Raw genomic sequence first — 13990 nt, forward strand, 5'->3', positions numbered from 1 at the left:
AGAGAAATGCCCTAAGCCCTAAGGCCTAACCCCTAACCCCCATGTCCTAAAGCCTAACCCCTAACCCCTAACCCCGAAGCCCTAAGGCCTAACCCCTAACCCCCAAGCCCTAAGGCCTAACCCCAAAGCCCTAAGGCCTAACCCCTAACCCTTAAGGCCTAAGCCCTATCCCCAAGCCCTAAGTCCTAACCCCCAAGCCCTAAGCCCTAAGGCCTAACCCCAACCCCTAAGCCTTAAGGCCTAACCCCTAACCCTCAAGCCCTAAGGCTTAACCCGTAACCCCTAAGCCCTAAGGCCTAACCCCTAAACCTCTATCCCTTAAGACCTTACCCCTAACCCCTAAGCCGTAAACCCTAAACCCTAAACACAGAAAACACTACATCTTCTTCACCAACAAAAAAACACCAAAAGGACCTTAGTTAGTGCAGGCAACAAACCTTAGGACCACACCCACCCCAAATGTAAACAATTACAATTCAACAACCAACAACAAAGCGAAGCACAAAGCACATCACAGATAAAAGCACAAGAGGACCCAAAAGGACCCCATTATCCAACAAATCAGTAAGCACTTTGAATAAATTTGAAAACGACCCACCAATCTCCAACAAACAAAACACCTAAAGGACCTTCCATTATCCAACATTTGAATAAAAAAAAACAAAAGAAAGCACCCAAATTTCAACTTTTGTTAAACAATTATACAAAGGACCCCCAGGACCACCACCACCCAAACTACCTTTTCCCCGAGGCCCCAACAAAAATACACAAAGCACCCACCGAACCCCTGGACCACTAGCACCCAAACAATCTTTTTCTCGACAACAATAAACAAAGGAGCCACATGACCCTCATTCTACAACATATCCATAAGCATTTTGATTAAACAATCAATGAAACCCACAAATCGCTAACAAAGATTTTTGAATAAACAAACCTAGAAAAAGGGGATAAAAAAAGGGATGCAACAAAGCACAAAACGAACTGAAATTTGTACTTACAGTAGGTAGGCGTCGTTTGCTTGGGATCCTTGCGCACATTCCAACCAATTTCAAATCCTTCGAAATACTATCAAATCTTTCGAAAACCAGAAGAACTTATGATTTTCAACAAAAACGAACAAAGGGAAGGTAGGCGACAACAACACAAACTTAGGGTTTTCGCTCAATGAACTATTGATCGCGATTTGGGGCGGGTGATATGAAATTAGGGTTAGGGTTCTTTGATTTGGGAACTGGAACGAAAGAAATGGAAGGGAATCGCACGGTTAGGGCTTTACTCTTCAATTCGAATTGCATGATTCACGAGGGAAGTTTTTTTACAAATTTTGATTTTTAATTTTTAATTTTTTATGATATACAAGTGTCATCCTTTTAGATGATCCACGTGTATTAGATGCCAACGTGGAAGTTCATATGTGGAGAGGGTGGGACCCAGCATAAAAGGAATTGACAGACAACGTAACGAAGGTAGAACAATGCAACAAATTCGTAAGCAAATGTATGACATTGAAACTTTTTAAAGATGAGGTATGAAATTGTTAACGACCCAATAGTTGAGGTAATTTTTTGTAATTTACCCAATTTATTATGATCCCTTGGATTTGTCAGTGAATAATCACTTAAGAAATAAAGAAATGACTAAAACAAACAACACATCTTTAAGTAGTATCTTTCTGTACGTGTGAATCACTTTCTTTTCTTTTCTTTTTTTTTTTTTTTGTAAGTGAGTATGTGCGAATCACTTAAAAAATAAGAAAACAAGGAAAATAACACATCATTAATTAAAACGGTAGCACTCGTGATGAAAAAATGGCTCTTGCATGAGCGGATGCGGAAAGGCCGGTAAAAGATAAAACGTGACGCGTTATTGGACAATTTACAAACGCAATTAACTACTTACTACTTAGTAATCCAAACCCAAGTTTAATACCTCCATTTCCAATTCAAATCCTGAAACCTCAACCTCAAACGACTGATACAAAAATGGCCACTGAACAGAAGAGCAGCTGCGGCGACGGAGGCGGCAGCATCGATCCAAAGAGCGGGTTTTGCTCAAAGACCAAAACTTTCCACAGCCTCAGACCCAAATCCCAACTCCCTCTTCAAACCACGCCTCTTTCCCTCACCCACTACATCCTTTCCCGCCTCCACCAGTCCCCTCCCCCGCCTTCTACTCCCGCCCTAGTCCACGCCACCACCGGCCACCAAATTCTCTACCCCGAGTTCATTCTTCGCGTCCAAAACCTCGCCGCCTCGCTCCAATCTCAGCTCGGTCCCTCCCACGGCCAATGCGCTTTCGTTCTCTCCCCCAACTCCCTCCACCTCCCCATCCTCCACCTCTCTCTCCTCTACCTCGGGGTCATCGTCTCTCCTTCCAACCCCGCCAGCTCCAATCCCGAAATTTCCCGTCAAATCAGTCTCTGCAACCCCGCCGTCGCATTCGCCACCTCCGACACCGCTCACAAAATCCCCAACTCCCTCCGCCTCGGGACCGTCCTCCTCGACTCGTCCGAGTTCGAGTCCATGATGCTGACGTGTCCGAGTTCGACCGAGTGGAGCCAAATTAGCGTGAGCCAATCGGACACAGCCACGATTCTCTACTCGTCGGGGACGACCGGGAGGGTCAAAGGCGTGGAGTTGACTCACCGGAACTGGATATCCAATTTGGCCAGCAGCGCGGCTCGAAACGCGTCGGCTCCACACGCTGTGTGTCTCTGTACGGCGCCGTTTTTCCACGTGTACGGGATCGCGTACTGCCTGAGGGCTTTGGCGACGGGGGACACGCTGGTGTGGATGGCGAGGTTCGATATGAAGGCGATGTTAGGATCCATCGAGCGGTTCGGAATCACCCACGTGGCCTGGGCCCCACCGGTGGCCGTGGCGTTGACGAAGTATGGGGATGGAAACGAGATGGGCGGCTACGATTTGAGTTCGCTGCAAGTGATCGCCTGCGGCGGCGCTCCGCTGGCTAAGAGCGTGATCGAGAAACTGAGGGAACGGCTGCCCAACGTACAAGTCTCTCAGGTAAGGTTAGAGTGTGTGTGTTGTCAGTGACTGATGTGTATGTTTTCGATGAGCTTAAGGATTTAACGACGACGTTTAATGTTTTTGGCCATCTGGCGGGCTGTGCAGGCATACGGGATGACGGAGACGACGGCCCGAGTGTTTGCCGCGGTGGGTCCGGAAGAAACTGGGGTTGAAGGAGCCAATGGAAAGCTGATGTCAGATCTTGAGGCCAAGATTGTGGATCCTGAGAGTGGCACTGCGCTGCCTCCTTTGATGCATGGGGAACTTTGGGTCAGAGGACCCAACATTATGAAAGGTAACGTTGATATTCACGCATGTAATTTATTTGGACACGACGTTCGTTCTTAATCACCCGACAGGAAAACGTCGTAGCCTTTTACCTTGCTTTGCAAAGAGTTTGTTTATTACAATTCGAACTTGTGACCTTTCGCTCACAAAGGAGCAACCTCTCCGTTGCGCCAAAGCTTACCCTCATTAGCTTATGCGGAAATCTAATCAAAATAAATGTTGAAAGAGACAATTGACGGTGAATTACAAATAGAATGGGGAATTGGATAATAGAGTACTAGTTCATGCTTTGATTGGTGGTGGTGGTGATGGTGGTGGTGCTCATAAGTGCAGGTTACGTTGGTGATGAAGCAGCAACTGCCGCAGTTTTGGACTCGGAAGGATGGTTAAAAACCGGAGACATTTGCTACATTGACAACCAAGGTTTTCTATTTTTCGTCGATCGGCTCAAGGAATTGATCAAGTACAAAGGCTACCAGGTTTGCCACCTCTGCACCTCACCCTTTAACCAAACACTTTCGTTTTCTTCTTCGCTTCAATGGGATTGCTTATGTTTGCATCAGGTTGCCCCGGCAGAGTTGGAGGATCTGCTTCACTCCCACCCAGATATTGTCGATGCAGCTGTGATTCCGTAAGTAACTTACTCTGTCGTTTGAAAGTGATTGAGTTCAAGCTTCACGTGTCAACATCTCATCGAGTTTGTGTTTGGGTGGGTGGAAAATGATTGACAGGTACCCAGATGAGGAAGCAGGTCAAGTTCCGATGGCGTTTGTAGTGAGGTGCCTTGGAAGTGCCATTGATGAATCACAGATCAAGGATTTTATTGCCAAACAGGTAAACCTCAGACTATTTTCATCATCTAACTACCATAAAAACGACGTTTTACAGTTTTACCAATTTTAGTTTTACCCTACTGCATCAACTGTAGGTTGCGCCATATAAGAAGATACGACGCGTAACATTCACCATGGCAATACCAAAGAATGCACAGGGTAAAGTGTTGAGGAAGGAATTAATCAAACTTGCACCGTCCAAGTTATAAATTCCACTTTCTTTCTTCTGGTGTTGGTTTAGATTTCAAGCTCTCAAATGTAAATACGATTAATCGCTTTGGCAACAAGCAAAGATTGTTCATTACGCCAAAGTATGTGCGATGTTTTACAAATTATTACAGATCTTTCGTTACTTGTTCAATAAACAAACTAAGATTGCACAAATGTTGTTTATCGATTAAGACACTAATGAGCTCACGCGTACGAGCTTTTCAGATAGTGAAACAAAAGAGAACATACCAAAGCATTGATTCGTCTTCGGCTACACTCTACAGTCATCAAATATAAATGCTGCTGGGGACTCCAAAGCCAAGTTAGCCAGGGGGCTGACGACGGCAGCAGCAACCATATGGAGGAATACCAGCTCCGCTTCTATTTTTAAGACGGCTATCGTTGTTTCTTAGGTCAATGGTCTTCTGTATCTTCTTTACTCTAGCAGAGAATCTGTTGAAGGACTTCCAAATTTCACTATGCATGAGGGGAGGGAGTTGAGAGAGTATCTTGAACTGCCATAACCCTTATGTATGATCTCACTCCACCACTCTTGGAGCTCAATCTCGGATGCTACAGAATTACTCAGAGTAGTAGTGTTCCGCGTATGATTCTACCCATCTTTTATAGCGACCATCCACAGCGTATGGATAGTCCTCAATTACACTAGGAATCAAAGGAACTTCCACAGCCATGCCTCTGAAAATGTTAATACAAGTGTCAAATAACTACTCAATTAATTCTGGAAATAATGACACAGCTGCACTGACTATGCACCGTTAAAACCTTACCTTCGTATAAGATCAGCTCGTAATCCCTCGAGAGTTGACCTACGTGGCGTACTTATCCGGACCCAAAGAAGCCTAAACTATCCCCCCCTCCACATACTCTTGTACACTTCACAAAACCAAGCAAACGGTCGAAGCGATGAAGGTGCAAGCCAGGATGGATCAATGCATCAAGCAGCCGAAAAAACTATTGTCTGTCCAAGAACAAAGGTAATCAAAGACAGTTCGATGAAAAATATCGTGGTGAGGAGGCCTCTATCAACCATCCATCCGAAAATTGTTATTCCCCCATGATTGGTTTGCAAGTATAACACTGCATTGCAGAAAGGGATAGAGTATGAGCCACAATCAACAACCAGTCAGACTAAACCACAGAAATGAACGAACGAAAACCATAAGTGACGACCAAAGCGCCTTCTTTTCAAACACAAAAATGGTAAACAGCATGCTTGAAATTTAAGGTTTGATACAAACGGGAAGAACTGAAACAGCATAAGCTGACCAAAAGCTTGTCTCTTGTGGTATGAAGCCATATGTGAAGCCAGCTGGGAATTTGTAGGCACATGAACATAATCCGCCGACTCCAAATCACTCTCAGAGTAACTTGAATGCAGTGAGCTCAATCTGTTGGAAGCCTCAAAGTTCACCAAACTGTCTGAACTTCTGTTATGCGGTGAATCATTAGAACTGCATGTCATTAACGCATGCCATCTACTGGCAACTGTCGCTATACCTTGGGCTCTACCAGAAATTTTAGTAGCTGCGTGCAAGGAAAGAATAATGCCGACAACCTGAACAATTGTGGAGACCTGAAAATTTGATGGAAAAGGAGGAAGGAAATTTAATGCATTAAATTTAGTCTGCAATCAATGATGATTAGAGAGTTTTCAGAGAGGTCCAGTGTTAAATGGGGGAATCCGTTATGGTTTTGAATCGAAGCCTATAAGAGTGAGAAGTTAATCAACGGAGAAGTAGATTCACAAAAATCATTGAACTTACTGCAAAATCGCCGCCATTTATGACAGTGATTTTTCCACTGTATATTGTGATCTCAAATAGAGTCACAAACTGGCTCGTGGTGACAATTATAAACTGCAGAAGAAGGAAGATCCGGAACCTGTGGCTTATTTTATGAAGATGATACCGCAGACGAATATGCTCCTCCATAAATAGCAACACATTAGAATCCCTTTCCAAGAGCCTTCCATAATCATCGAAGTGGATAACTTGCAAGTTGCAGATCAAGTGAAATAAAATGCTGGCTGTTAGAGTGATTGTACTCACATAAGCCCATGACAGAACCAAAGCTAGTAATACAGCAAATGACAGCCACCATGACTGATGGACATATATCATGCGGATGACCTCACGCAGAGTCTTCAAAAGGAAACACGGCAGCGCCCACCAAATGAGCAGGCGTAAAGAACCCTGTTAAGATATGATACCCAAGGAAAGTTCTAAGCACAATAAGCACTGGAAACTTCAGGCCAAAATTGTCTATACAAGTTAAAATAAACAGATAACACGGTTAAGTCTTCCCGATATTTGCTGGCTGCAGCTAGTGTGTGCTATGCCTATCAATATTGGTAAACAAATGCAAAGATGGAAGATTTCGATTATGTTTTCACCTGCAGGTCTGAACTGGAAACAAAACATGCTGAATTTGGTAAGCACATTATGTGCATACCATCTAATCCTACTGGTTAGTAGACAGACGCATGACAGATTTGAATAGATAATATTTATAATCACGAATTTAAAATCAGACCAAAGGGGACACCTTTAACTCGCATTCAAGACATAAATTTGGATTAACTCGTTCACACAACTACTGGGATTTTCTAGTATGCATCAGTCAATAGTAAGTTAGTAACGCCGGGATCTTTGGCTGTTTGGATTCTTGGCCGCACATCTAACCTTTCTTTCATCGATGCATGCCATACACCGGAGAATTTTCACAACTATGAAAATCCTCATATCATCAAATTTGAAATTGATATATGATAAACCTAATATTTAAGGTATTCGCAAGTAAAACCATTTCAAACTATAATCATACCTTAATCTGCCTGATGTAATCGTTTCGAAACCGAACCATACGGCCACTATAGCGATCGACAAAGAGGAACCTCCGAATGCCATACTTGCGAAGACAATGAGAGATGCAGAGCAAAGAGACCGCCGCCAGAACCGCCTGCGAGCCCACGATAACGAGCTCGAACCCTTTTACCTGATACTTCTCGCAGTCCGAGCAGTTGAACATCTCGAGCACGACCACCGGAAGCACCACACCGAGAAAAGCCAGAGCAGTCCAGGACAGCGCAAGGCTGAACCAAGAGGATTGATCGAAGCCCAAGAGAGTGAGAAACGTTTCTAGCCGTTGGAGGGTTTGGTCCAATTGGGTGTCTTTGTATTCTCCTTCTGGTGCTTGGTGGCGGTTGTTGTGATTTGAATCGAGAAGAAGGGTAAGCTGGGAAGGTGGCTCATCTGTTTTTATATGAGGGTCCGCCATGGATGGGTTAGGGCTGAGATTTTGATGGGTGTGGACTTTGGAGCTAAAATCGTGACTACCCAATCGAGATTAAGGTGGTAAAAGTAGGAAAGTTGGAAGAAGCTTTTTTGGATTAGGAACTTAGTTACTGAGAATCTGATCAAACCCAGGACATCAATCTTAAGTCACTTTTATTCTTATTTGGTAAATTTTTGTTCAGGAAGCATCTGCTAATCGACCAGAAAAGCCGGTAATATTTTATTTTTAAATATAGCAAACGTGAACAAAAAGAAATTGTTTGGTGCAGGTGCAGCTTTGAATCGTAAACTCGTTAATGAGTTCCAGCCGTTGGATCATTATAGGTAGTTGTCGTTTTCTGGGGGTTGTGTAATGGATGACGGAGACAACGGGCCCCAGTATTTGCTGACAGTGGGCCCCAGTATTTGCTACGGTTGGCCTGGAGGAAACCCAAGTGGAAGGATCTACTGGAAAGCTGATGTCATATGTTGGCGAAAATGTACGAAATCAACTGTGAGAGTGGCATCCGGTTGCCATTTTAAGACACGGTGTTGCAGATGTCGGTTAAGTAAGTTCATCAGATTCAATGCCACAAACGTTCATTAAGTCAATTGATCAGGAAGAGACATTTATTTTCGATTTCACTTGATGAGGAATGAGCAAATGCCACAATACAAATAGACTCGGTAGGATGGTTACAATGAAGGTTTTCTGCTTTCGTTGATCGGAAAAGGATTTGATCTAGTACAAAGGCTACCAGGTTTGTCTGCTTTACACCCTTCTTAAATGGGAGATTCGTACGTATCATATCGGTGTATATATTGTGTTATACTGATGAGAATATATCACCGGTTACACTCAAGTTTCTACCCTACTTAAACACGACTTCTGTTTTTGCTTTGCATCAACTGTAAGTGCACCGTATATTGAAAATACGACGTGTATCATTGATTGACGCAATTATCAAAGAATGCACAAGGTTAAGTGTTAAGGAAGGACTTATTGCATTATCCAAGTTATAAATTCCAGTTTCTTTCTTCTAGCATTAGTTTAGATTTCATGTACATACAATTACTTGAGCACCAAGCAAAGATTGCTCATTATTCTAAAGTATGTGCGATGTTTTCACATACACAATACTACACTGATCACAGATCAGTCACTAGTTTAATAACAAGCTAAAATTGCATAAACACTGTATATCGATTGAGATACTAATCGATCGCTTGAGCATACGGGCTTCGGACAGAGTGAAACAAAAGAGAACATACCAAAGCATTGATCCGAGTACAGCTATCAGATAGAAATGCTGTTGGGGATTCCGCGGCCAGTAACTCCAGGGCCTGAGGTGGGAAGCAGCAATTCGTATGGCGGAATGCCAGCTCCACTTCTGTTTTTAAGACGGCTATCTTTGTTTCGTAGGTTAATGGTATGTTCTATCTCCTTCAGTCTATCAGAGAATCTATTGAACATCTTCATAACTTCATTATCGTTGATCCAATGGGATTCCAGAGGGTTCACCTGACCCAAGTACTCTTCATCAGGAGAGTGAGTTGAGAGTGTATCTTGTACGGCCATTATCTTGGTGGCTTGAAGCTTCGTTGCCAAGGAAGAAAGGAAAGTTTGCTGCGGGTTAGAAATAAACTTTTCGTAATCAGGGTCGTCTTCTTGCGGAATGAGTTTTCTCATAATGGCCGGGCGGTTTGGTACATAACCACCAAAAGGGTACTGGCCAAAGTTGATGGCTGCATGTTGACCTGAAGCAACCCAAATTATCGTTGTTAGTACACCGGATAAGTCCTCTTTGGTATTGAGTTTAGGCCACCAGGGCTCGTTTCGCTTGTCTTCGTGTCCCTTATTCTTGATCTCACTCCACCACTCTTGGAGCTCAATGTCAGATGTGACAGAATTTGGCTCAGAGTAGTAGTGTTCCACATAGGATTCTACCCATTCTTTTATAGCAGACCATACGAGGAGACCATCTGCAGCGTAAGGATAGTCCTCAATTACAAGTTTCACGCCACAAGGAGCCGAAGGATCTTCCACAGCCATGCCTCTGGAAAATGTTCACACAATTGTCAAATAATAACTCCGTTAATTTGGGAAATAATACACGGCATACTGCCTCTATTCACTTGTTCAAACATTACCTTCGAAGAAGATCAGCTGGTAATGCCTCCATGTCAAACCTCCACATATCCTTGTATGCTGCAGAGCTTACATCCATGGCGTACTTTCCTGGACTAAAAGAAGCCTCAATTATTCCCCCTCCATTTATTAAACTTTGTCGTGCAAGTGCGTTAATTTCCAAAGTGTAGCGCATGTGTGGGTGGAGTAGCTTGTAAATCGGGTGCATTGAGCTAAGCTGTCTATGAGTCGCAATTATATAAGGTTCAACGGAAGCATGAGTCCTCAACCTAATAATTACCAAACAAATTAGAAGTGTTGACAGCATAGTCTAAAATAGTTGTTAATTGATAAAACTCTGACAGTGTAAACCATGCAGATTGAAATGAATTCAGTTTTACCAGTGATTGACTAGTTGATGGATGCCGGCATCGTTTGAGCAAACATGAGCTTTGGCTAGCTTCCAAATCCAATGTGTAGTAGCATGATGCCCATGAGTATAAACACGTTTATTTTGCGGGGATGAAGCCGTTGGTGGAAGTGAAAGCTCAATAGCTATAGGCCTCACAATACCAGCAGGGGTATAGAAGAACACCGTCCTAGAGGCATAAGCTTTTCTCCCTGGCAAGGCGTTCATCCTCTCAATAAATGGCATATACATTTCATGGTGATCAAGTATAAATAGTCTCTTCTCCTCAATTGCCTGGTATGATAAAATGTTACTGTTAGAGGTGCCTTCACATAAAATCCTATTTGCATTTTTCTTAGTTGCGAAATTCTATACTTCATGTTGGTTCAAACTAAAGATCATATATCGGAAAATTGGAATTCAGACATTATTACCTTATCTACACTCATCCCATTGATTTCTTGCTCTAACAATTCCTTTGTGATAGCAGATTCAGGAGGACCGTAAACAGCAGGATCTAGTTTGCTGAGAATTGGAAATTCCTGTGAAATAGAACCCAACTTATGGACTCTCAAATGGGCATTTGATTTGAAAGGACATAGTAGTTTACAAAGGATTTGTTTGTATATTACCTTCAAAATCTCAATGTTGACCGGATTGACCCCAGCTAAAGATTGGCGTGCAAATTCATTATCACGCAACCAAGCAAATCTATCCGCTAACCATAAATTAAACAGCAGGGGAAAGAAGTGAGATTAAAGACGAAATTAAACTGATGCCTCAGAGTCTCGACAAAGTTATTGTAATCTAATGGAGTAGTAGGAGCTTCAAATCTTACAAAACAAGGGAAAAGAATAAGGATAGAAGGAGAAAAAGTGCACTTACTTTTTATAACAGCAGGGATTTCGTATTTCAACCATCTTTCTCCAACTGAAAGAACCTCTTTCACCATGCTGCCCAGAAACAGTTTCTTGCCTTCTTTCTTCTCCTCGTCTTTCTCTCTCATGAGGACACCGTCACTATATAGGTCATCTATATCAGAGAAGCACTCGAAAGGATTGTCTGTACTTGACAATGTAGCAGCAAGAGATGGTATAAGATTGTGAAGCAGAGCTTTCAATCTTCCAGTGGAGAAAGTATTCTGCTTAATTTCCTCGAAAGCCTCATCCCGAGGTACATAAACTGGATGGGGCTTTTCAATTCTGCTCTCCGTTAGAGGATCTGTTTGAATGCCATCAAATCAGCGATTAGACGTCAATACTACAGAGTGAATATAAACAGAGAACTAGACTTCACTAATAAATACAAAGAGAGATCATCATACACACCTGTCTTGGTTGGAGGCCGGCCGGTCCTACAACGCCTAGGGTAAGGCCTCTCCTCGCCACCAATGACCGGCCTAGCCAGATCTTTACTCTTATCAGGATTTCCCAAATCATTGTAAACATCATAGTCATAGATTCTATCATGTTCCTTTCTCCTACCTTTCCCATCACCCCGAATGCTGAGTAAGTCTTCACGTCGAAGATCTTTAAGGCCCGGTGGTGTCTGTCCAGGCAGACATGCCTGTTTACAACAACAAGATAATGTAAAGCATACCTCTTGCAAGATCATTCATGCAATATTTACTTCAGGAAAAATAAATATACACAAGCAACGATTCATACTTGATTTTTGAAGATAATTCTACTTTCCAGATTATCTTTGCGTGAATGGATCCAAGTGTTGGCAGGGAAGAAAATGGGGCCTCCGTCGAAACCATGAATGACAATCTCCAACAAGTAGAACTCTTTGCCCTGAAGATTGGTAACCATAATTGCCCCAGGACAGCCAAAGTCGGATTGGACAGTGAAGTCAGCAGCATATTCAACAATGTGTGCGTACTCCGAAGGCACCGGCTTTGGCAGCCACCCTCTCACGGCGGACTGGACGATCTTTCCTGAATTTGTAACTGTGAAAACAAGTAACAAAGATCAATCAAACTGCCCCAAATTAGGAAACACAAAGCCAAAACAGACTTTTTGGCGCTACAAAAGTGTAAAAATAAAACAGAAATTGGACAAATTAAATCATACAATGATAACAAGATATTAATTCATGGTAGGAAAATAAACGAAACCCTATAGATCATTCATAACTTTATGAATGTGATCTTAAGTTGGAACAGTGCTTCGTCTTGCTCGAATCTACAAATCACAGTCTGACACACGTGCAAAATAACTCGTTAAAATCATCAAAAATAAAAAAGTTTATGCACAAATGCGAAATTGTGATTTGTCTGCAACGAAAAAGTAACTCCTTAAACAGGCAAAAGAACACAAAATTACTCCCTACCCATTAAAGAACATAAAAAGTGAATTAAAAGGAAGAAAATAGTTATAATATAATTAATTAGTTGAAATTAAGAGAATACTAAACTAATTAAAGTGAATTAAAAAAAAAGCAATAAAGTTAAAATCTTTAAAAAGTTATGATTAAGAAAATACTTCAACTAATTACCAGGATCAACTTGCTCGCTGACCAGCTGAATAAGAATTCCCTGTCCAATCCCATTGATGAAGAACTCCCACTGATCCTCAATCTTCTCCGTGATCTTCTCCTTCATCTTCTTCCTGATCGTCACCACCGCCTTCACCTGGATCTCTCCACCTCCGGAAGAAGACAACTTATCAACGCCTTTACTCTGCAATGGCGTTGCAGCCGTCACAGTCACCTTGTCTCCGCCGCTGATCGCGGCCCTGACTGATCCCTGCCCATTGACCCGTGATCCGGGAACGTGGGCCTTCCGGACCCTGATGTAGTTCCCGGGCCCGGTGACCCACCGGCCAACGGCGGCGGCTGACTTGAGAGAAGCAGTGGTGGATTGTTTCACCGCATACATATCTCCCCCTGAGATTAAGGTTTAATGCTTTACAGTAACAGGAAGAGTGAGATGCTGATGATATATAAGGAAACAGATTGCCGGTGAAACGACGGCGTACTTGTGTGTTTTGGGGGCTTAAAGAAGACAGTGGCTGTCGGAGAGAGTGCGATTGACCGATCACTAAACTAAAGCTAGTGGGGGAGTGGGGGAACTTGCGGTAGAAATATAACAAAAAATTAATTCTTAATTTCAAAAATTTTATTTTTTATAAAAAAATTTAAATATATCTAAAATTTTATTTAAATAGACACTAATACTTTCAAATTTAACAATTAAATAAATTAAAAGCTTTTTAGTTACTGTCGTCTCAAGTTTCGGTCCAACTTCACCTTTGCTTCTACACTCCACCACCACAACCCTATCCCCTTCGACCCCTCATCACCGACATTGAGTGCTGCCGCGATTACCACAAGTCAGAGCAGCAGAATTAATCAAATAAAAGTGATATTTGAGTTTGTCCATAATCTATCAATTATTTTAGTCATTTGCAACTTTTGTGTTTGGCAGCAGAATTAATCAAATAAAAGTGGTATTTGACCAGCTTTAGGTGGAATTTGCTTTATTTTTGTAGTAGCTTTTTGTAAAATGTTGGGAGACACAACTACAAAGACTCGCAAGCGAAAGCGCGTGTAAATGAGATTTGAGTAGAGCGATGGTATTAGTGGATGGTTAGTTGTTAAGTGTAAGAAGAATCGATGAAAATCAAACTTGTACCAGAGTGTATATGCGTCATCACTTTCCATCATGAACATCGTTAATAACGACATCAAGTTAATCACAAGGGGTAGCAAATAAGAAAGCACAACTCACAGTCACAACCACGTTTCAACTTTTGAGTTTGGTAGTTGCAGGCCTGGTTCTTTATTTTGAGCTG

General features: G+C 42.4%; 3 protein-coding genes across 3 annotated transcripts; 1 reads left to right on the forward strand and 2 right to left on the reverse strand.

Moving 5' to 3' along the window:
- The first annotated feature begins 1831 nt into the window (after positions 1 to 1831).
- On the forward strand, positions 1832 to 4461 carry LOC126596716 (4-coumarate--CoA ligase-like 9). The gene is made up of 6 exons (XM_050263385.1): positions 1832 to 3026; positions 3135 to 3324; positions 3651 to 3796; positions 3881 to 3948; positions 4049 to 4151; positions 4246 to 4461. Exons 1-6 carry the CDS (start codon positions 1986 to 1988, stop codon positions 4357 to 4359), a joined length of 1662 nt encoding a protein of 553 aa, XP_050119342.1. The 5' UTR covers positions 1832 to 1985; the 3' UTR covers positions 4360 to 4461.
- Positions 4462 to 4912: 451 nt separating this feature from the next.
- On the reverse strand, positions 4913 to 7879 carry LOC126596719 (uncharacterized). The gene is made up of 5 exons (XM_050263396.1): positions 7208 to 7879; positions 6148 to 6576; positions 5651 to 5957; positions 5152 to 5461; positions 4913 to 5059 (listed from the first exon to the last, which is right to left on the reverse strand). Exons 1-4 carry the CDS (start codon positions 7658 to 7660, stop codon positions 5319 to 5321), a joined length of 1332 nt encoding a protein of 443 aa, XP_050119353.1. The 5' UTR covers positions 7661 to 7879; the 3' UTR covers positions 4913 to 5059; positions 5152 to 5318.
- A 763-nt stretch (positions 7880 to 8642) lies between these two features.
- Positions 8643 to 13259, reverse strand: LOC126596711 (lipoxygenase 6, chloroplastic-like). Its single transcript, XM_050263378.1, has 9 exons — positions 12693 to 13259; positions 11861 to 12144; positions 11522 to 11759; positions 11079 to 11414; positions 10826 to 10911; positions 10628 to 10735; positions 10186 to 10487; positions 9808 to 10074; positions 8643 to 9713 (listed from the first exon to the last, which is right to left on the reverse strand). The coding sequence occupies exons 1-9, from the start codon at positions 13072 to 13074 to the stop codon at positions 8954 to 8956; spliced, it is 2763 nt and encodes a 920-aa protein (XP_050119335.1). The 5' UTR covers positions 13075 to 13259; the 3' UTR covers positions 8643 to 8953.
- Between the last annotated feature and the right edge of the window lie 731 nt (positions 13260 to 13990).

This window comes from Malus sylvestris, chromosome 13, assembly GCF_916048215.2.
Source record: "Malus sylvestris chromosome 13, drMalSylv7.2, whole genome shotgun sequence".
Lineage (NCBI taxonomy): Eukaryota > Viridiplantae > Streptophyta > Magnoliopsida > Rosales > Rosaceae > Malus > Malus sylvestris.